We start from the raw sequence: 21,042 nt of genomic DNA, 5'->3' as shown, positions 1-21,042 counted from the left end.
CCTTCCTTCCCTTCCTTCCTCCCTCCCTCCCTCCCTCCCTTTCTATGTACTGGGGCTTGAACTTAGGACCTCACATTTTGGAAGCAGACACTCTACCACTTGAGTCATTCTGCCCTGTGTTGGTTAATTTTTTGTGTTTTGTATTATAAAGGTGATATACAGAGGGATTACAATGACATAAGTCAGGTAAAAGAGTATATTTGTTTTTGCACAGTGTCACCCCTTTTCTTGCTCTCTCCCAGTTTTTCCCTCCGTGTTGGTTAGTTTTTGAGGTAGAGTCTCACTTCATGCCATCATCAACCTGGACCATAATTCTCTTACTTGTGCTGGGGCTCATAGCTGTGATGACAGGATAGTGCGCAACAAGCATCCAGCCATTGGTTGAGTTGGAGTCTTGTGAACTTATTGCTTGGGCTAGCCTTGAGCTACGATCCCTCCATCTTTGTCTTCCAGTTAGCAAGGATTTATAGGTATGAGCCACTTCATTCAGCCCCCCCCACCCCTTTGGGCTCTTTTGCTCAAGGCTAGCACTCTGACACTTGGAGCCACAGCACTACTTCTGGTCTTTGAGTGGTTAATTGGCAATAAATCTCACAGGGACTTTTCTGCTTGGGCTTTGAACCACTATCTTCAGAGCTCAGCCTCCTGAGTAGTTAGGATTATAGGCATGAGCCATTGGCACCCACTAGGAGAGAAAGAACATAGAGGAGTAAGATTTCTGGATGAGGAGCAGGTGGCAGGCACGCAGCTTCGTGAGGCACAGGGGAGGCCCCAGTGTCAGTCATGTGGTCTGAGGAGCCACCTACATGTCATGTCTGGGGTTGTGTCAGCTAGCGCACACCTGCTACTGGCTTCCGTCCTATTTTGTTTTTGTTTCTTTAAGGCACAGGTAGCAATGTGCCTATAATGCATCAGATTTACTCTTGAGATAGGAAAACCTAAGCCAGTTGTCAATTAGGTTTTTGCTGGTGACCAACTGTTATGCATCAAACTCCCCATCCTCCCAAGTCCAATAAATCACTCTCCCAGCCAAATAGTCACCAACTTCCCTTTAAAATAAGAGTAGATATCTAAGAAAGTTTTTTTTTTGATAGCTAGCTTCTTCTGGTTCAAATTCAGGGTGGTCCCACTGTTGGGGTGGATGAGTTCAGGACCAGGACTCTGGGTATGGGTATGGTGTACACAATGATTGTGTGTGCCTTTGAGGAATTCTTAAGGCATTTGTAGGAATTTAGAGTAAGGAGCAGCAGTGAAAAGAATTGGAGTTGCTGAGACTCAGGGATTCTCAAAGCCCTAGAACAAGTGAAGTTTGCTTCCTTTTGTTGAATAAATGAGGTGTTTAAAAGTTCCTTAAAATCTCATTTTCTCTTTAAGCTGACTTTTAATATAGTTTCAAACTTTGATGAAAGTTGCTAGATTTCAATGTGTCTTTTACACAGATTCACCCAGTGTTAGCATTTTGCCATTTCTCTATGTGCATGCATATACATGCACACACAAAATGCACACATATACGCATACACAGATACATCTACATGTATGTACACACATAACGCATACATTCAGAAATGCACATGTGTATGCACGCAATGCAGGCACTTGTACATGCATACAATACACAAATACACATACCTGCACATGTACACACAAGCATATGCACACATGGACACACATGCATGCATGTACATGCACATACACTTAGGGCTGAGAATAACTTGCCCACAACACCTCTATCCAGTGTCTCCCTTATGATTCTGTGCAGAATCTAAGCCAGGATCGGCTATAACAGGGAGTGATTTTTTGTTTTGGGTTGGTTGTTAGGCTTGAACTGTGGACCTGGGTGCCGACCCTGAGTTCTTTAGCTCAAGGTGAGCACTCTACCAGTTGAGCCACAGTATCACTTCTGGTTTTCTTGTGGTTAATTGGAGATAAAAGTGATCTTAATCTAGAACATTTTCTCACTTTCATGACATTTAAAGAGGAATACAATACCAATAAACACTGTGTGTAAAGCTTTAGGACTTATAACTTGTACATGAATACATAATCTATAATATGCATGCATAGCTATAACTGAGTAGACTCATGAATTCTGGCATGTAAGTATACATAAGAAATTCATGAGTCTATACTAATAAATAAGAATTAATATATAGGGAACCAAGAAGGACTCCTATTTTATTTAAATGATAACTAATAAAAACATGGAAAAGAATGACATAATTAGAAAATTACCATTTTACAAGTTATTATGGGAAAAATTGATTTAGACAAGAATTATTGTTGAGATACTAAAATAGGTAGATGGAAGTTTAGAAAGGCAGAAGATACCTAGACAATCTAAACATATGACTTCCCAAATCCTTTATTAATTACAAAGGGGAGGAACCAAAACTTTATAAGGAGTAAACTTGGGAAACCAATTAATTGAAGTAAAGATCACAATAACCTGACAAACTGCTGTGGCATATCTCCAGATGCGATGCAATAGGCTATCACTTCACTTGTGTGGTGTTCCTGTGAAAACAAATCTAATCACCAGGGAGCAGACAAATTCAAGCTGAAAAATAGTCTGCAAAGTCGTATTTCTGTTTCACGCCACAAGCCTTATTAAATCAAGGGTTGCATAAAGAGTTACATTACCACAGACTACCACTAGATGTCACTGTGGTCCTGCAACTTGTCTTCTTTGTGTTTTTACTGTCCTTAAGTGATTGCCAGGTGCCAGTGGCTCACACCTATAATCCTAACAGCTCAAGGGTCTGAGATCTGAGGATTGGGATTAGAAGCCAGCCCAGGCAGAAAAGTCCAAGAGACTTATCTCCAGTAAGCCACCAAAAAGAGCAGAAAGTGGAGCTGTGGGTCAAGTGGTAGAGTGCTAGCTTTGAGCACAAAAGCTCAGGTATAGCGCCCAGGCCCACAGTTCAAGCCCCAGGACTGGCAAAAGAAATAATAAAATTTGCTTAACCATTCAACAAATCAGTTTATGTGTACAGTGCATTTTGCTTGATCCATTGACATGGATCAAGAATGTTTATTATTCTCCTCCATCCCTCCCAGTCCCCCCCCCCTCCACCCCGTCTTCTTAATTTCATAGGATTTGCACTGGATATTATGACTACCTTCTCCTCTACCCCTTCTTCTCTTCATTCATGTTCCAAGAAAATGCAGAGGAGTTCCCAAATTTTATAAATGCCTTGTGGCCTGCTTCCTTGTGTGGATTTGTAGACTGGAGAAATTTAGCCAGTTTCAGTGCATACAGCTTTTGAGAAACCTGCAGAGTAGTGCAAAAAGAAATGGAGGAGCACACAGCAAGTTTAGATTAAAAGTAGCTCTTTCTATGGACTATGGGACTGAACAACTCCTGCCCTGTGTCTAGGGCTGGATTTCCTGAGGTGCAAAATGAAGGGGCTTGGATAGCCTGCCCCTGTCTCTTCTGCCTCTGACAGTGTCACTTTAAGCCCATGCTTTCTTAATTAAAATGATTTAAGCACCCCTAGCGAGATTTTTCTCCCTACTTTGCTGGATCTGCAACTCTCTAGCTGCTTTTCTAAGTCTGCACTGTTACTTATCTAATGTTGGTCTTTAAGTTAATTTTGAAAAACTTAAAGAAAAATGTATGGATTGATCACAAACTAAACCAGTTGCCATAGTCACAAAAATAAATACAATAAAAACATGGTAATATAGTATTATCTGCTAAAGGCCCAGGGATATGGCCCACTGATTTTTACCTTTGTTTTGCAAAGGAGATTTGGAGTTGTTAAAGAGAGGTTAAAGACAGACTAGCCCTGAGACATGAGATAAGAAAAAAGAGTTGAGACTGAAAAGAAAGAACTTTCTCTCGGCATAATTCAGTGTTACTGAATTTTGTGTCAATGAAACCAATCACAATGCTTCATATGTACATGTCACCTAAAACTAGACACATGCTTTCATAAGCTTTTCCAGGTTACATGGTTTCTGTCCTTTGTCCCTCCCTTTCTCTCTCTGCCTCCCTACATTTCTCTTCCCTTTCTCTCTCCCTCCCTCTCTTCTTCCTTTCCTCTTTCTCTCTCCCTCCCTCCCTTCTTCTCAGTTAATATTTCTCATAGATCCAAATGTGATTAGAAACCTTACATTATTGTTTTTTCAATTGTCATATAAGCCTTTGTTTTAGTATCCATTTCATTTTGAATTTGTTTAATGTCCTTAGAATATTTATTTAAATTTGCTTTCATATCCAGTCTTCCTCCACTGAAAATGCTCTGCCCCCTCAAACAGAGGACATGAATTATACCCCTCCACTGTCAATGTCAGAGCAATTATATGCCACCAAATGGCTTGCGATCTGGCATCTCATCCTGATAAAGGCTCATGATAGATAGGATGTGGCAGAGGTCGGGAATTCTGTTGAGTACAAACCTGAGGGGATTCTTCAAATTGCTTGAGCTTTATCCAAACCCCCTAGGACACAATCAGAAAACTGGTCCTCTTCAATTTTGCTCCAGAGCTTTTTTCTTCATTCTTCACAGAGACTGAGAGTAAAGATGTGTAAAGGCTCAGAATCTAATTGCAATCTTCAATCCTAATGTTGGTTTAGCTTTTTTTCCTGCTTTATATAATCTCTTATAATTACTAATTTGCTGCCCACAATTAGCATAGGAAGGTTTTATCAGAGCAGAGTCAATTTCTTAGCTACCCAAGGTTACTAAATAATTTAAAAGGGGGAAGACAATGAATTCCTATCAAATAGGGATTGTTTTCTTAATGCCATGACAGAAGATGATTACACAGAAAGGAAACCAGGAAATTCATAATGATCAATATACCAGTGATTTCCCATATTATAAAGATGTCTTCCTCGTTTTCTATAGATGGTAGATTTCATTTGCCATTAGAAGCTCAAGAGCTGAAGGTTAGTTTTTCTGTTAAACAAAACAGAATGCATCCTGTCTGCAGAAAGGATTGAAGAATTCTAGAGATTTCTTCTCAGAAGAAACTGTCTGTAAAAAGGTGATTATGGGTCAGTAGGTTAAGTCAGCACAGGGCACAGAGGAAGCATCATGTGGGCCTGGCAACAGTGCTCCGCAACAAGGACTTCTTCCCTCAAGTGTTTAAGAACCGAAATTCTGCCCCTGCTGACCCTGCGGCTGCCAGGTGACCCACCTGGATTCCCAGAAGGTTAGGATCCGAAGTGACCCCCTGGTAGCTCTGCGCAGTCTTTTGGGGCAGTTCACATAGCTTTCTGACACATGCTCAGACACAGATAGGGGAAACCACCTCTCTCTTTGGCCATAGCACAAAGGGGCGAAGATGGCAGCCTGACCTTGGTAGCCTGGGATCTGATGTTGGCTTCACCCCTTCAGGCAGAGATCTCCTCTCTCTGTGTCTTCATTCCTCATCTGTTAGAGGAGAACAGTGAGTATCTCCACGTTCTCAATTCGTGAGGAATAAATGAGATTACCAACCGAAAGAATTGAGAATAGCACGCAGCAGATGTTGGATACTATTATTCCAACTTGAGAAATATTTTGCACAGGTTTTGTTAACTCACCTGGGGAGAGTAATAGTCTTGAGAGAGTTTTGAATGTAGTTCAGAAATAATTAAATGCCTTCCTGGATTGAAATAGAAAGGCAATTAAGACAATGAAGTATGTTTCTCTGTGGTATCTAGGACATATTTTTCTCATTTTCCTTTTGTAATGGGAAAATTTGAAGCTCACTCTGAGTGGTGACAGATTACTCATCCTGAGGTCAGTTATTTCGCAGCAGCAAACACGTCTCCAACAGGGCCAGCGGAAGAGGTCCCAGAGGACCATCATCCAGTGCTAGGTAACTTGATATTTAGGGCTCGAGCCTATGTGTTCCAGCACATGATTTTAGTGAAGTTCTTTAACCCCTCTGGGTTCCAGACTTCCCAACTATTAATTAGGAGTAAAACACACTTGTCCAAGATGGAGTGTTTACGGGCTTGGAGACAGGGAGCAAGCATGGATAATGCCAGCAAGCATCCATGGATCATGACAAGTGCCACTCACTGTACTCAAGGACAGACTCACAAACGTGTCTCTGGTTAAGCCATCTGTGTATTTAAGAGTGCTCAGAGGGATGAAGGCTGAGGGACAGCAACAACGTAAAATGTAAGAGCTGTCTTATCCATTCATCCCCCCCCCCCACAGGATTATTTGGTTATTTAACTCTCATTTGCTAGTCTCCTTTAAGATAAGAACAGTATGCTTTAAAAATGAGATACCTGGGGCTGGGAAAGTAGCTCAGTGGTAGAGTGCTTGCCTTGCATGAGGCCCTGGGTACAATTCCTCAACACCACATATGCAGAAAAAGCCAGAAGTGGCATTGTGGCTTAAGTGGTAGAGTGCTAGCCTTGAGCTGAAGAGCTGAGGGACAGCATCCAGGCTGAGTTCAGATCTCAATGACAGACAAAAAAAAAGAGAGAGAGAGAGATACCCACAGTCCAGAGAGGTTAAGCAACTTGCCCCAAGGTTACCTACCATAAAAATAAAGGCAGATCATCCTCAGGATGCCTATTCTGTCCTTTTGGAGAGTGGGAGGTGGGGCGGGAGGGGAAGGTTTGTAAACCTGTAAAACATAAATTCCACTAGCTGGGTTCTAATTGTATGCTGGGGTATCATCTGGACTGTGAGTGAATGAGATGTCCCGGGGTTTTTGTTTGTTTGCGTGGTTCTGGGGAGGAGGCCAAGACTTTGTCTATACTACACGCATGCTCCACCACTGGACTTTACAGTGAGAATCTTTAAGAGTTAAGCAATTACCATGCAGCTGAATACTGACACAAAATTGCTTTTTATTTTTTGTTTTTGTTTTTTGGTTGGTCATGGGGCTAAACTCAGGGCCTGGGCACTGTCCCAGAGCTCTTTTTGCTCAAGGGGAGAGCTCTACTATGTTGAGCCACAGTATGGTGGTTCATTAGCGATAAGAGTCTCATGGACTTTCCTGCCTGGGCTGGTTTTGAACTGTGATCCTCAGATCTCAGCCTCCTGAGTAGCTAGGATGACAGGCGTGAGCCACCGGTGCCCTGCTGACAAAATTTCTGAACTCGAAATTTAACACCTGTTTAATGTCAGTAGTGAGTCTTCACTGTCATGGGTTGATAAGAAAGGGACAGTTAGTGGAAATCGAAATAGATGTATGAAGCATCCCCTGTATAGTATGCATTGAGGAATGGTTTGTGTTCATTCAGAAAGAAAAGTGGTAGGAAAATTGGATCATCACGGAGGGAATAGTAGATAGGCCTGCCACACCCTAAGGGGCATTTTATTGAATTCAGAGCCACTTTGACATTCTGATGAAGGTTTAGTTTCTACAAAACAGCACAGAATCCAGCATACTGTATTACTTTTTATTTATAAATACTTGGTTTTGTGGGTTTTTTTTTTCCCTTGTTAATTTAATTTGGAATTTGGTTTTAGTGCTGCTTAATAATTACATATGTAAAGAATTTACTCCTAGTTTTAGGCTTGCTTATATTGAAGTAACATAAAAATAGTTTAAATAAAAACGAGTGCGCTTGCCGGGTGCTGGTGGCTCACGCCTGTAATCCTAGCTACTCAGGAGGCTGAGATCTGAGGATCGCGGTTCAAAGCCAGCCCGGGCAGGAGAGACCGTGAGACTCCTATCTCCAATAAACCACCAGAAAACCGGAAGTGGCGCTGTAGCTCAAGTGGTAGAGCGCTCGCCTTGAGCTGAAGAGCTGAGGGACAGCGCCCAGGCCCAGAGTTCAAGCCCCACGGCCGACAAAAAAAAAAAAAAAAACAAAAACAAAAACAAAAAACGAGTGCGCTGGGAGAAGATTTTCTCTTTAAAATGGTGTGTGTGTGTGTGTGTGTGAGAGAGAGAGAGAGAGAGAGAGAGAGAGAGACAGACAGACAGACAGACAGACAGACAGACAGACAGAGGAAGTTTAAGATAGTTCCCACCCCTTTTTGTAGATGGTAAAAGAGATTGAACTCAGGCCTTTGCACTCACCAGGCAGGTGCTCCACTGCTTGAACCATACCTTCAGCCCATAAAGGACTTAAATTTGAATTAGGAAACTTTTCCCATCAAGACAAGTTAATTTAAGGTTTGATGACAGACAGACCTAAATTCCCATGGGCTTTTAGCCACTTGCTTACATTGAATCCATTGCATATTGGTGAAGTCATGGTAAGAACCACAGCAAAAATCAAACCAATAGATCTATCCTTAGTAACATCTCTGCTGGCATCTTCTGGGGGTGGGGTGGGGAGTCCTCTAACCTATAAACTGATGCTCTGGACCAAGAAAGTGAGCTGGCTATACCAAACTTCGAGAAGAGTGCCATCTTCGGGGGCACCCAAAAGGAGAGTAAGACCATTGAAGACAGGAGAAAGCATCATGCACTTTTGTGTGGGGGAGGAGTATCCTGTGGCGTGATTGGTGATACTTGGAATTTCTTGCTGAAGTATCAGGCATGTCTTTAAATTTCATAGCCAGCTGTGGCTCTGGGGTTACACCCACACACACACTAGCTCACTAGCACTCAACTTCCAATCTTCCCCCGTGAAAGAGTCAACATCTTCACAGTGGCTGAGAGGAGTCATGTGAAACCCCCTTGTCAATTTTAAGTTAATATTTGAATGAAAGCAGAGTATTAATCTCTCTCTCTCTCTCTCTCTCTCCTCTCTCTCTCTCTCCTCTCTCTCTCTCTCCTCTCTCTCTCTCTCTCTCTCTCTCTCTCTCTCTCTCTCTCTCTCTCTCTCTCTCTCTCTCTCTCTCTCTCTCTCTCTCTGTCAGTTGTGGGGCTTGAACTCTGGGCCTGGGCGCTGTCCCTCAGCTCTTCAGCTCAATGCTAGCACTCTACCACTTGAGCTACAGCGCCACTTCTGGTTTTCTAGTGCTTTATTGGAGATAAGAGTCTCATGGACTTTCCTGCCTGGGCTGGCTTTGAACCACGATCTCATAGCTTAGCCTCCTGAGTAGCTAGAATTACAGGCATGAGCCACCGCTGCACGGCCAGAGTATTATTCTTGGCAGTCACATTACATAAGGACAGCAGAGAATAATGATTTCGCTCTACTGCTCGCCACACAGTCAATATCTTCTCACAAAAGTTTCCTGAAAATTAACAGGAAATTTCCTGAAGCAGCCAGATAGCCAAAGAGAATAACTCTTCAATTTAGAAGCATATTTCTCCTCCCCCTCCCCCTCCTCCTCCCCCTCCTCCCCCTCTTCCTCCCCCTCCTCCCCCTCCTCCCCCTTCTCCTCCTCCTCCTCCTCCTCCTCCTCCTCCTCCTCCTCCTCCTCCTCCTCCTCCTCCTTCTTCTTCCCTGGGGCTTGAACTTAGAGCTTGGGCACTGTCCCTGAGTTTCTTTTGCTCAAGCTAGCACTCTACCACTTCTGGCTTTTTTCGCATTTTCACTTTATGTGGCACTCAGGAATTGAATCCAGAGCTTCATGCATGCTAGACAAGCACTCTCCCACTCAGTCCTTATTTCTCTTCTCGGCTAGAAAATGACAGCATTTTCCAAAGTAGTGTTGGATGGAAACACCAGAAGATTGTTCTACTATAGCAGCAACTCCTGAAAGCAATACTCCTCAAGTTCCTCAGACTTCCAGCTTAATAGGACTAGGTAGACTCTGGAAGGACTTCTTGTCCCATTAGATGTTTTATCCAGCTTAGGCTGCTACTACGACATGCTAAGACCAGATGACATGGACATCAGACAATTACTTCTCCGTTTTGGCAGTTGGGAATACTGAGATCCAGGTACAAATATAGTTGGCTTCTCCTCCTCCATTAGGAGGAGGAGGAGGAGGAAGAAAGAAAGGAAAGAAAGGAGGAAGGGAGGGAGGGAGGAAGAGTGCAACAAAGGGAGGTAGGAAAAGGAAAGAAGGGAAGGGAGGGGGGAAGGAAGGAGGGAGGGAAAGAGAGAACCCTAGTCTCTCTTCTTTCAAGGACACTGATTTCATCTGAGGACTCCATTTGATTATTGTTCTATTTAATTAGATATAGAAGTCCATTTTCACTTCATTTTTCCCTCCCTCCTTCCCTCCCTCCTTCTCTCCCTCCCCCGTCCCTCCCTTCTTCCTTCCTTCCTTCCTTTCCTTCTTTTCTTCCTTCCTTCTTTCCTTCCTTCCTTGTTTTGCCAATATCAGGGTTTGCACTTAAGGCCTTGTATTCTTGCTTGTTTTCTTCTGCTCAAGGCTAATGTTTTACCACTAGAGCCAGAGCTCCACTTCCAGCTTTTTGTTGCTTATTTGGAGATAAGGGTCTTGTGGACTTTTCTGCCCCAGCTGGCTTCAAAGCACAATCTTCAGATCTCAGTCTCCTGAATAGCCAGGATTTTAGGCCTGAGCCACCAGTGTCCACTTTTTATTCTAAAGGAAGAATTTTCTGACTGCTTACAAAAAGGAAAGTTACTGTCCCGAGTATGTTGATTAAGAGAGGCTAGGGGGCTGGGAAGGTGGCTCAGTGGTAGAGTGCTTGCCTTGCATGCCTGAGGCCCTGGGTTCAATTCCTCAGCACCACACAAGCAAAAAAGAAAAAATTGGCTCAAGTGGTAGAGCACTAGCCTTGAGCTGAAGAGCTGAGGGACAGCGCCCAGGCCCAGAGTTCAGGCCCCACTACTGGACCCCCAAAAAAAAAAATAAGAGAGGCTAGGTTACATCTCTAGGCTTTATAAGAAGAGGACAATTTCCCATGCATGCCGAATGTCCATGTGAGAATGAGAGGTCTCTGCATTATTTTTGCAAAGAGTAGCAGGCTGAGGAAACTCCATTTGGGAGTCTTTAACCCTTGAGGCCAGGGAAGGAGATTTATCGAGTTGCACACTGGTTCTTTGTTCTATTTGGGACACATATCTTCTAATTTCTCATTTGCCAGGGCACAGTACAGGGTTACATCTGAATGCTCAGAATGCCTCAATCCTACTATGCACCTGGAAGAAGAAAACCCAGAATTCTGGTAAGCATCCAGAATGATTCCCATGCTAGGAGTCAAAGAAAGAAGAGAGCTAGAGGTGTGGCTCAAGCATTGAGATCCTGCCTAGCAAGCACAAAGCCCTGAGTTAAAACCCTGGCACCATCGAAGAAGAGGAGGAGGAGGAGGAGGAAGAAAAAGAGAAGGAAGAGGAGGAGGAATCAGAACAGACCTCCAGTGTTGAAAAGTCTAGTGTCTTGCACCATCAATATGAATCAGATTCTCAATCACGGATAATATGCATCTATCAGCTGTATTATAGTGTGCATGAACACACTGAATTTTCTACAGGTAAAGTTTTCTGAATCTCTCTCTTTTCCCCATACAAGGAAGGTTACTGGAATGAGAGGCAGGTCCAAATGAACTAAACTAAAATGGGGCCAGGATGAAGTTCTCAGAGATGGATTCTGGCCAACTAAATGGAGGAGGCACATGAATAACTTTTGTGGATTTTATTAGCCTCATGTCTCTGAGGAGAAATGGTGTGTTTAGGACAGGCCCACACTAGTCAACAGCCCTTCCAAAGTGATTTGAAAGTAGGAGAGTTACAGCCCAATCAGGTGGAAAAGTTCCTTTTCACCTAAATTGCTAACATGCGTGATTATTTAATGAGTTATTCTAGAAAAAGACCCTAAACTTTTAAAGTTTAGCCTTTTTGGGAAATGCCTGAGGTCGGATTATGTTAAAAGAAAACCCACTTGTTTCTTTTATTTGGGTACAACAATTTGCTTAGACATATTTTTTAAACTTCTAATATATTTAAAACAACAGAGAGTTTCAAGTGGGGAAAAATTCAGACTGGCTCCTAATCTCCCCCTAACTTAAAAAATAAGGTTTCATCTTTTCCTGAATAATAAGCAGTTTTATAGTCTTCCTTGGCAAAAAAAAAAAGTGTACAAAGTAGAAGGAAAGGGCATGAAGTAAAGTCTGTTGATTTACTGTCTAATTTATCTCCCCCGCCCTTAAATGTTTATAACAAAGCAGAGTTAACATTAACACCCAAAGCACCGTAAAATAAATATATTTGTATCACATCATTCAGGTCCAAAGTGAAAATGAAGATAAAGCAGTGAAGAGAATTTCATACAGAGATATGGGAACTCTGAATGGTGAGGGTAAGTTCATTTTGGTTTTGGTTTTAGTTTTCTTTTAACCATCAATCATTATATTTTTGAGTAATTATTGAGAGGGACTAGGATATCACTTAGTGCCAAGAACTTTATTATTTTCCAAATTCAGTTCTCACAATAACTCTTTTACAAATGACAAAATGGAGGATAAAGTGATTTTGACAAGGACTTTTAGCCAATTAGTAGTAGAATATTTTTGGGATTGACATGTTCATCAAGGCGTCTGATAAATGTGATCCTTTTCTTAATTCATTCTGGATACTGGGAATTGAACTCAGGGGCTTGTGCTTGCTAGACAGTCAACTCTTACCACTTCTGTAGGAAAATAAATTGCTATGGGGAAGGCTATGAATGAATGCCCATTCTGTGTCTCATCTCTTAGCCTGTGGATATAGAGCAGAATAACTGCAAGACACTGAGATTAGGAAGAGTAGCTAGTCACCAGTTGCTCAGGCCTGTAATCCTGGCTACTCAGAAGCTGAGATCTGAGGATTGTTGATTCAAAGCCAGCCTGGGCAGAAAAGCCTGTGAGACTCTTATCTCCAATTGACAAGATGCTGGCACCAAACAGAAACTGAGTTCTGGGGTGAGATGGGCTGACTTGAGTTCAGCTCTGTAGTATGGCCATGCCCCATTATCTGAAAAACAGGACATGATATTGACGTTACTTTCTGGCTTTTCTGGGGGAAAACCAGCAAGACCACGTCTGTAAAGTGTTTAGCATGCTCCATTGCCACGTCACTCCGGAGTATGTGCTCAGTAAATAACTAGACGTTCTCGCTATGGGTGGGTCAGCAACAGCACCCGCCGCTGACGACGAGCTGCCTAACTCCAAGGACAGGGTAAAGGGAATCTGCTTAAGCCAGGTGTCAGGGAGGGGGCTGAAGATTCTTCACTGGTGCTTTTCCCAGTGTCTTGTTTTGCGCCCGGAGGGAGGGGTCACATGCATACAGTTTCCTTCCTTGGGGGGACCCTTGAGGCCCGAGAGAGGGGGCTCATTATAGGAGGGGAGAAGGACAGACGGCCGCAGGCATCCGGAGGTTTGGACGAGGCGGCCAGCGCCCGAGATCTCTCCAGGTGGCGCTGTGACTCCATCTGAAGGGAAGTCGGGCGTCCCGGTCCCGGCACTCCCGCCGGCCGGCCGGAGGAGCGGCTCCCTCCAGGTGGGGCAGAGGCTCCTGGCTGGCGGGTTTGGCTCCGTTTACCCCCGGCAGTCGCGAAATAATGATGGTGATCAAGAAGGAAGGCACACGCCACCGTCGGCACGACCCGGCAGTCGGGAAGCAGCCCGCCCCGGGAGCCCGCCGGCCGGGACTGTCCAGCGGGGACCCCCGCGCTCTGTGGGCGGAGCCCAGCGGGGGCGAACCGCGCGTCCAGCCCCTGCGAGCTCGGGGCCCGGCGGCCCCGCCCCTGGCTGGCCCTGGACTTGTAGGACTTCGCGTAGTAGCCCGGGCTTGCTCTCCCCAGCACACACACACACGCATTTGCACACTCACACCGCGTGCCTCTCACACACAAAGGTAGCCCGGATGGTAAATAGCCAGTGAGTGAGTTCGGGCGGCCAAAGACGCGAAACAGGCCGGCCGCTGTGTCCCCCACTTCCCCGCTCGGCACCTTGACCTCGGCCGGGCTCGCCTCCCTCCCCCCTTCCCAGCTTTCCCCCAGGCTGGCCGCTCCGCTTCTCCTGGCTTCTCTCCTCTCCAGTTCCCCGCAGGCCCATCTCCGCGTGCACTCCACTTGGCGCCACCGAAGGGCTGCGAATCCCGCCGTCGCCGCGCCGCGCCGCGCCCTGAAATGCGCGGTCGTGGGGCGTGAGGGGCCCTGGCGGGCGGCCGGCCGGGCCGCGCCCGGTGCTAAGCGAAGCACGTTCTGGATGGGAGCGCACCGGCAGGTGTGGTCTCCGCCCCGCAAAGTCCCGCGCTTCGGGTGGCGTCGGGCGCCCGTGGGAGCTGGAGGCTGACATGCGGGGTCCCGCCCAGGGCGTGCGGGGCATCCCGCGCGGGCGCTGCATTTCAAAAAGCGAAGTTCTCACCTTCCCTAGGACTTCCCAGAACTTTCCTTCTCTCTTTTGGGCCTTTTGTGGCCTCTCCTCCCTCTCCCCGACCCCGGGCGCGGACGCACGTGGAGCTTCCGCCGCGTCCCGGGCGCGCCGCGTCCCCGGCTTGGGCAGCTTGGCACCGTGGCCAGGGCCAGGTGCCGGGGCCTCCCCTGTCAAACGGGAGCGGGTCCGCCCTGCGCTCCTGGGGCGTGGGGGGACCTGCGGCGAGTTCACGCCCGCGCGGCGTGGGCCCAACGCGGCCTCGGCGGTGGGCTCGGCCGGGAGCCCGGTGGCGGCGTTTCTGTCCCTCCCGACGCCTCAGTTTCCCTCGGGCCCCCAGGAAGGAGGTGCGCTCCCGGGACGGACCGCGGAGACCTTCTAGGGAAAGAGAGAGGGGTCGGGGTCGCGATTTCAGGGGGTGGCGTTTCCCCCACGCGTCCCCGTGGGCTGCAGGTGGCGGTCACGGGGCGTGGGACGGGGGTCCCCATGCCCCGCACTCCCGCGCACGTCCCAGTGGAGCTCCCCAGCCTCGGAGCCCCCTTCACCGCCCGCGACCCCGGAGAGCCGCCTGTCCCCCCTCCGGCCCCTCCCCGGCCCCGCCCTGCCGACTCCCGGCGGCGGGCGATCCCGCTCCAGCCTCGCCGGGATCCGGGGTCCCCCAGGCAGGAGGCCCACCTGTGGGGAACGGAGACCCGGGGAAGTCCTGAGGCGCCAAGTCCGGGTCTGGCCTCCGGGGGGCGGGCGAGCCGAGCGCAGGGCCCGGGGCCTTCCCGCGGCTGGCTGGCGGGGTCGGCGGGGGCTGAGCGGCTCCGTGCTCTTTCTTTCTTTCTTTTTTTTCTTTTTGAGGGGGTGAAAGGCGGGCCGTGCTTCTATCGGAACCCCTCGAAATGACGGTCGACCGATCTCATAAGGGAAGTGAATCGATCTCACGGTGCCTGGAGAAGTGTGCTAGCCCGGGGCGGGGCGGGGGTGAGGCTCCGTGGGGCCGAGGGCCCGCTTGCTGGACTGAGCCTCAGGAGCCCTGGGCAGCCCTGTCCAGCCTCTGGAGCAGTGGAGGACGTGTGCCCAGACCCGATCTCCCAGGAAGCTCCCAGAAGCTCAGCAGGGAACCCTCATCCCAAGGGAAACACTGGTGTCTCTGTCTGTCTCTCTGTCTCTCCCTCACCCCCTCCCCGTGATTCCTTCCAGATAAAAGTGTTTTATCCTAATAGGCATAGGTTCCCTTTCTTTACTGCTTCCTTTCCCTCCTTCTCTTCCGCTTGTTCTTTCTCTTGGAGAGGAGAGAGATGAAGAGCGTCCTGATATTTCTAATAGAGCTTCCCAGAGGTTCTGATTCTGCAGATATGGGCAAAGCTGGGAAATCAGCATTTCCAACAAGTGTCCTCACCCCCGCCCATCCAACTCCCTAGGAGCCCAATTTATAAAGGAAGAGCCACGGAGCACTGCGCCCAGGCGACGCTGCACATCCCGGCTGGTATGCCCAGGAAATAAAACACTGCAGTCTGGCCACTTCAGCCACACGCGCTTTGTCTCAAGAGGTGGTGAAAACTTCACACGAGGGGAAGATTTTAAAATACTCAAGAGATTTTTTTTCCTTCCTCAAAGCTTAAGATTGCATTTATCAATTCTATATTCACCAGAAGATATCTACCAAAAAGCGATTACTCTACTGGCCTGGGTGTCATTCCCAGTGTTCTGTCAGTCTTGCTGTCTCTTCTCCACTTTCTCGTTAGCCTTCTTTTCTGTTTAAACACTTATTTTATAGGATGCAAGTCAGGTTGAAAGCACAAGGACACGCGGTAGAAAAGCTGTGAATATACTTTGATTAAAGTAAGGAACACACATCATCTCAGATGAGGTACCAGATGCCTCCACACAACCAAAGGGAATTTAGTCTTATCAAAAGATTCCTGCCCACTTGTATTTTAATTCCATCTCTGGCTTGGCTGATGTGGACATTGTCACCCTCACATTTAGTTTCTGGGGACAACAGCTCTGGGAAGGAGTTGGGCTACTGAAGGTTCCTTCCTGGTGCCAATTTCTCATGTGGGAAAGTAAGTTTCAGGTGTCTCAGCAACCTGTTCAGATGTTTCCAGATTCTACCTGCCCTCCAGAAACCCATCTGTTATGTGCTCCTGTTCCCTCCTACTCCACAACTTTGGCAACTATTCGTTTCCTTATTGTATATTCCTGTCACTGCAGCATGTACCCAATCACACTCAAGTTGAAGTCCTGCAGGCAGTTCACTACAAAGTAAAATGGAGGCCCACATAGTTAACTAGAAATGGGCTGTGTTTTATGCTAGACCTACCTGTGACCCACTGATAGCAGAGTAGCCTCTGCTTCCTGACCAAACCTCTACCTGAAGGATCCCCACCCCCAGCTGTGGGAAGGGATCAAGTCTTGGGATCCCTGGGGCTGGGGCATGAAGTTCAGCTTGAAGCTTTGGGAAATCTTAAGCAGGCCGAATTTCAATTGTGTACTTAAATTTTATAGAGAAGAGCCATCTTCCCTCTCCAAAATCCTCCCAGTCTCCCTACCACCTTCCCCCTCCAGAGCACCTACAGCATGCTTGGAACCCGCTGCATGCTCTGGGGGTCCTCAGGGAGCACCCTCATCTCTTCAGGAAGAGATGACATTAATTATGGTACCAGGGAGAGAGTCCTCACACATAAGTGGTCCAGACTAAATGCGGTCTGGGCAGGACATAAATGTCTGAGAACAGTGACCTAGCACACCTGCAGGCCTGGGACACACTTTCATACTGTTTCCTTCTCTCCTCACTCTCACCTGCCTTCTTCTGTTCAATATGGACTGCCCATCACCCACTGATGAACACTCACTGTTTTCCTCACCAAACCCAAGAGCTTTCTAAATCAAAGGACCAAGGAAGGCTGGCAAGAAGGTGGACCAGGATAGCTGGCAGAGAATTTCCCAGTAGGAGTCCTTTAGCAGACAGTCAGGGAGTTCCTTTGAGGGCAATGGAACAGAAGTTCACCGCATGCCTATTAGAGGTTACAACCTGCTTAAAAAAATGAGGGGACCCATTACTCAGAATCATTTAGTTATTTCCGTCGCGCCACAAGAATCAATGCCAATTCCTTCCTCCCTTTCCCATTTCATCTCTCTGTCCCTCCCCCGCCCTCTCTTTCTTTCTTCTCACCTTTCCTCCCTCCCTCCCTCTCTCTCCATATGGCAGAGACAGAAGTCGGGGAGGGTTTGAGGATTTGTTTGAGGCTCTTTTTAACCCTATACCAAATAACCAACGAATCAGAGATGTGTATGTTGTTGCTGTTTTGTTACTCTAAAGGGGGGGGGGGGAGAGGACAAACTACTTTGCGGCGAGGAGGAGGAGAAGCTGGGGACTGAGTTTGGGAAAGATTTAAAACACAGCCCCCGTGAGATCATAAATCCCACCATTCACGTTCTCCAGGGCTGCGGGAGGGAGGAGGAGAGCATCGCTGAACCGTGCTTAACCCTGGTGGCTTCTAGGTTAGCGGCGCAGCGAGCAGCATTTCAGAGAAGCTCAGGCCGGAGCCCAGGGCCCTCACTCCCGGAGGAAGCACGGAGCCTCGTTTAGAAGGGGCCCGGCGTTCCCCGACTTCTCCCGGGCGTCCCCAGTGTAGCCTCCCAGACCCGATCTCGAGTTCCTCACGTTCCATCCCACCCCCCTCCCCTCCTCCCAGCGAAGAGGTAGGCACCTGGGCTGCGCGTCCTGTTTTTTTCTGCCCGGGCTCGCCTGTCACGTCCACTTTTTGCCCCCGACGTCCCGGGACAGCGGAGCGAGCTGTGCGCCATCGTCCCAGCGAGGACGATGCAGCCCGGGCGTCTCCAGCGAGCCCAGGGCGCGGGAGAGGACGCTCGGGGGACCGCCATCGCCTGGAGGCGCACCCTCCGCACAAAATCCCCGGGAAGGATGCACCCCGCTCCTTCCCTCGGTCCCCCCCTTTCCCTGCTCGGCCGGGTCCCCGCTTCCTTCCCATCCCAGAACGCCGAGGCTCGGCCCTCCCGTCCGCCACTTTGCCAGGAACTTTGGCCGGCTCCCCAGCGCCACAGAGAGGACGATGCTAATGAGGGAGCGTGGCCTGGCGCGACGAGCCAGTCGGCTCCTGGGCTGCGATTGGCTGTGGTGAGGCGGAAGGATGACGTTATGCAAAGAGGGGGGCGTGGCCTCCGCGCTCAGGCCCCGCCTCCTCCCTTTGGGGTTAGTGTGCCTGTGTTTAGCTCTGGGGAGACTCAAACTGGATTCCATAGGGAAAGCCTGCAAATCACTTCTATTTTAGCAAGGAGAAAACAGAATCTCCATCCAGCGGGGTCCACCCCTCTCTCTTTTCCCTCTCCTCTCTTTCTATCTCTCTTTCCCTCCCCCTCCTTCCTCTTTCCCTCTCTCTCTCCCCTTCCCTCCCCCCTCCCCTCCTCTGGTGTATCTGTCTACGGCAACCAGCGTCCTCCTGATCTACACGCACTGAAAGGAAAGAAACATCTTTGGATGGGAGAGAAGGAGGAAAAAAAGAGGAGAGAGAGAGAGAGAGGAAAAAACTTGCCTGGTTGTGGAAAATGACACTTGAAGTAGCAGAGCCGGCAGCGCGAGTTGAGTCTATTGTTTCTTAAATTGCCAGCAGGGTTTTTTTGTTTTTGTTTTTTTTTTTGTTTTTTTTTTCTTCCTGCCTCTTCAAGTGAAGGGTACCTCTACAAAAGGAAACTCCAGCCCCTCCTGTCCTCCACCCGCCTGTGATCACTACAAAAAAAAAAAAGCAAAAAAAAAAAAAAAAAGCAAAAAAAGCACCCAAACCAAAAATCAACCAACCAAACAACCCCAACAGCCAAGCACACATCTCTGATTTTTTTAAAAAAAAAAATTGGTCTTTTCGTTGGATTTTCCCTTTTTTTCTTCTTCCCTCCACCCCCGAGTTATCTCAATTTTAAGGGGTTTACTTTTTTTTTTAATCTGATTTGCAGCCTGCCTTGGTCTTCTAGCGCGAGTTCATCGACTCAAAAAAAAAAAAAAAAAACAAACATCTCTGGTTGGCTTTTTTTTTTTTTTAAATATTTTCAAGGGGGAGGAGATTTTTCCACCAGAAAAGGTTGTTTTCATGTTTGGGATTCAGGAAAGCATCCAGCGGAGTGGGAGCAGCATGAAGGAAGAGCCGCTGGGCAGCGGCATGAACGCGGTGCGGACGTGGATGCAGGGCGCCGGGGTGCTGGACGCCAACACAGCCGCGCAGAGGTGGGTCCGGCGCGGGGGGGAAACCTGGGCGAGCGAGCCGGGCGCGGCGAGCCGGCGGGCGGCGGGGCCGGGGCCGGGGCCGGGGCCGCGGCGGCGGCTGCGTCCGCCCGCGCTGCTCGGCTCCGCTCCCCGCGGGGTCTCCGGGCCCCGCTGCCGGGCTGCAGGCTCTCGTCGCCGGCGGCCGGACTGGGAAGCGCCGCTGGGGAGCCCGAGCTCCGCCGGCTCTCGACTCGCCCGCGACTGTTTTCATTTTGTGTTAACCCAGAAAAGGCTTCTTGGTAGCGCGGTGTTGGGGGAATCTGTATTTGTATGCGATTGCTTCTCATTCTCCGGCTGCTCAGTCTTTTCCTTCTTTCTTCCTTTGCTTTCTTCCTTCTCTTCCTTCCCTCCTCTTCCTTCCTTTTTCCCTTCCTTCCTTCTCTTTCTTCCTTTCCTTCCTTTCTTCCTTCCTTCTCATTTCCTCCTCTCTTTTCTTTTTCCTTCCCCTCTCTCATTTGTTTTTCTGTCCTTTCCTTTCTCCTCTCCTCCGTTCCTTTTTCTCTCCACTCTGACTTTTTCGTTCCCCCCTTCCTTTCTTTCTCCCCATCTTTCCCCTTTTCCATTTCTTTAAATGCTCTTTTCTTCCTTGGCTCCATACATCTCCCCTTCCCCGGCTTCCTCCTTCCTTTCCTCTTCTCTCTCTTCACACGGTCCCCCCCTCCTCTTGCCTCTTCCCCGATCCTCCCCCCCCCACCTCTGGTTTTCTCTCTCCATTTCTCCCTTGAGTTTTCTCTTATTTCTCCTGTCTGGTTCTCCCTCCCTGGCTTCTCTAGCCTGCAGTGCTTTCTCAGTCCCTTCGGTAGAATAGCGACTCCCGAGGTTAATTCTCACCTCTCCTCCAAGCCACCCCACACCGGCACCGGCCTCCTCCCGCGCCTCTCCCACCCGGCGCTTCCCAGGTGGTCCGCGAGGCACCGCGGGCGCGCTGGCCCGGGAGGCGGACTTGGAGAACTTTCTTGGGCACACTCACTGCCCTTTCCAGGGGTTCAGGTCCCGAGTGAAAAATGGTACCCCCCTCCCGCCCCCTTAATTCCCAGACACCAGCTGGGCTTTGGGGAGTGGGAGACGCCGAGGGTGCGGAGCGGGAAGAAGGCAGAGGACTCATGACCACCCCCCGCCCCCCCCCCCCCGGCTTCCCAGGGCCGGAGACAAGTGTCCCCCAGCCCCGTCCCCATCCCCGCATAACGCGAGGTTGGGGGTGGTTGATAGTGAGAGTGAATTGGGTAACTGGGCTGGAAGCGAAAGTGCGTGTGCCTGCGTGTGTGTGCGCGCGTGTGTTGTGTGTGGGTTTGTGCACCTCACTGAGCTCGTGTTGGGCACTGGGGCTGTCACGGTGTCCAGTACCCCCCCCCCGGGTCTCCAGTCCTAAGCGGTCGGGCTCGGCCCCCAGCCCCCGGTCCTTTGCGACCCTTTCTCAAAGCAGCAAAACTTTGTCAGGACAGCTCTTGGAGGAACACCCCCATTCCTTTCCGCACAGTGGCCCCCCTCCCCCGGCTCATCGTTCTCCACTCGCTTGTCTGGGGGGGTGGGTGGAAATAGGGCTCCCCAAGACCCCGGCACCCGCAGCTGGCCGGGGCGCGGGAGGCTTCGGGCGGTGGGGAGGGGGCGGCCGCGGCCTCCCCGCCCTGCACCTGCCCGCGAGCTCCGGA

At 48.9% G+C, this 21,042-nt stretch overlaps 1 protein-coding gene across 5 annotated transcripts in view; it reads left to right on the top strand.

Annotated features, from left to right (window-relative positions):
* Ebf1 (EBF transcription factor 1) overlaps positions 1-21,042 on the top strand; it is a 415,064-nt gene that overhangs the window by 1,279 nt on the left and 392,743 nt on the right. For 4 of the 5 annotated variants that reach the window (XM_069993925.1, XM_069993924.1, XM_069993922.1 and 1 more), the window contains exon 1: positions 18,375-19,354. In XM_069993925.1, the coding sequence (XP_069850026.1) occupies positions 19,221-19,354 (134 nt within the window). In that variant the 5' untranslated portion in view covers positions 18,375-19,220. Of the gene's footprint in view, positions 1-10,863; positions 11,251-12,001; positions 12,075-18,374; positions 19,355-21,042 lie in introns of those variants that run through there. The other variant, XM_069993923.1, reaches the window with a different exon arrangement.

This window comes from Dipodomys merriami, unplaced genomic scaffold, assembly GCF_024711535.1.
Source record: "Dipodomys merriami isolate MVZ:Mamm:240054 unplaced genomic scaffold, mDipMer1.0.p SCAF_44, whole genome shotgun sequence".
Taxonomy (NCBI): domain Eukaryota; kingdom Metazoa; phylum Chordata; class Mammalia; order Rodentia; family Heteromyidae; genus Dipodomys; species Dipodomys merriami.
This window is presented reverse-complemented; position numbering and strand designations above follow the sequence as displayed.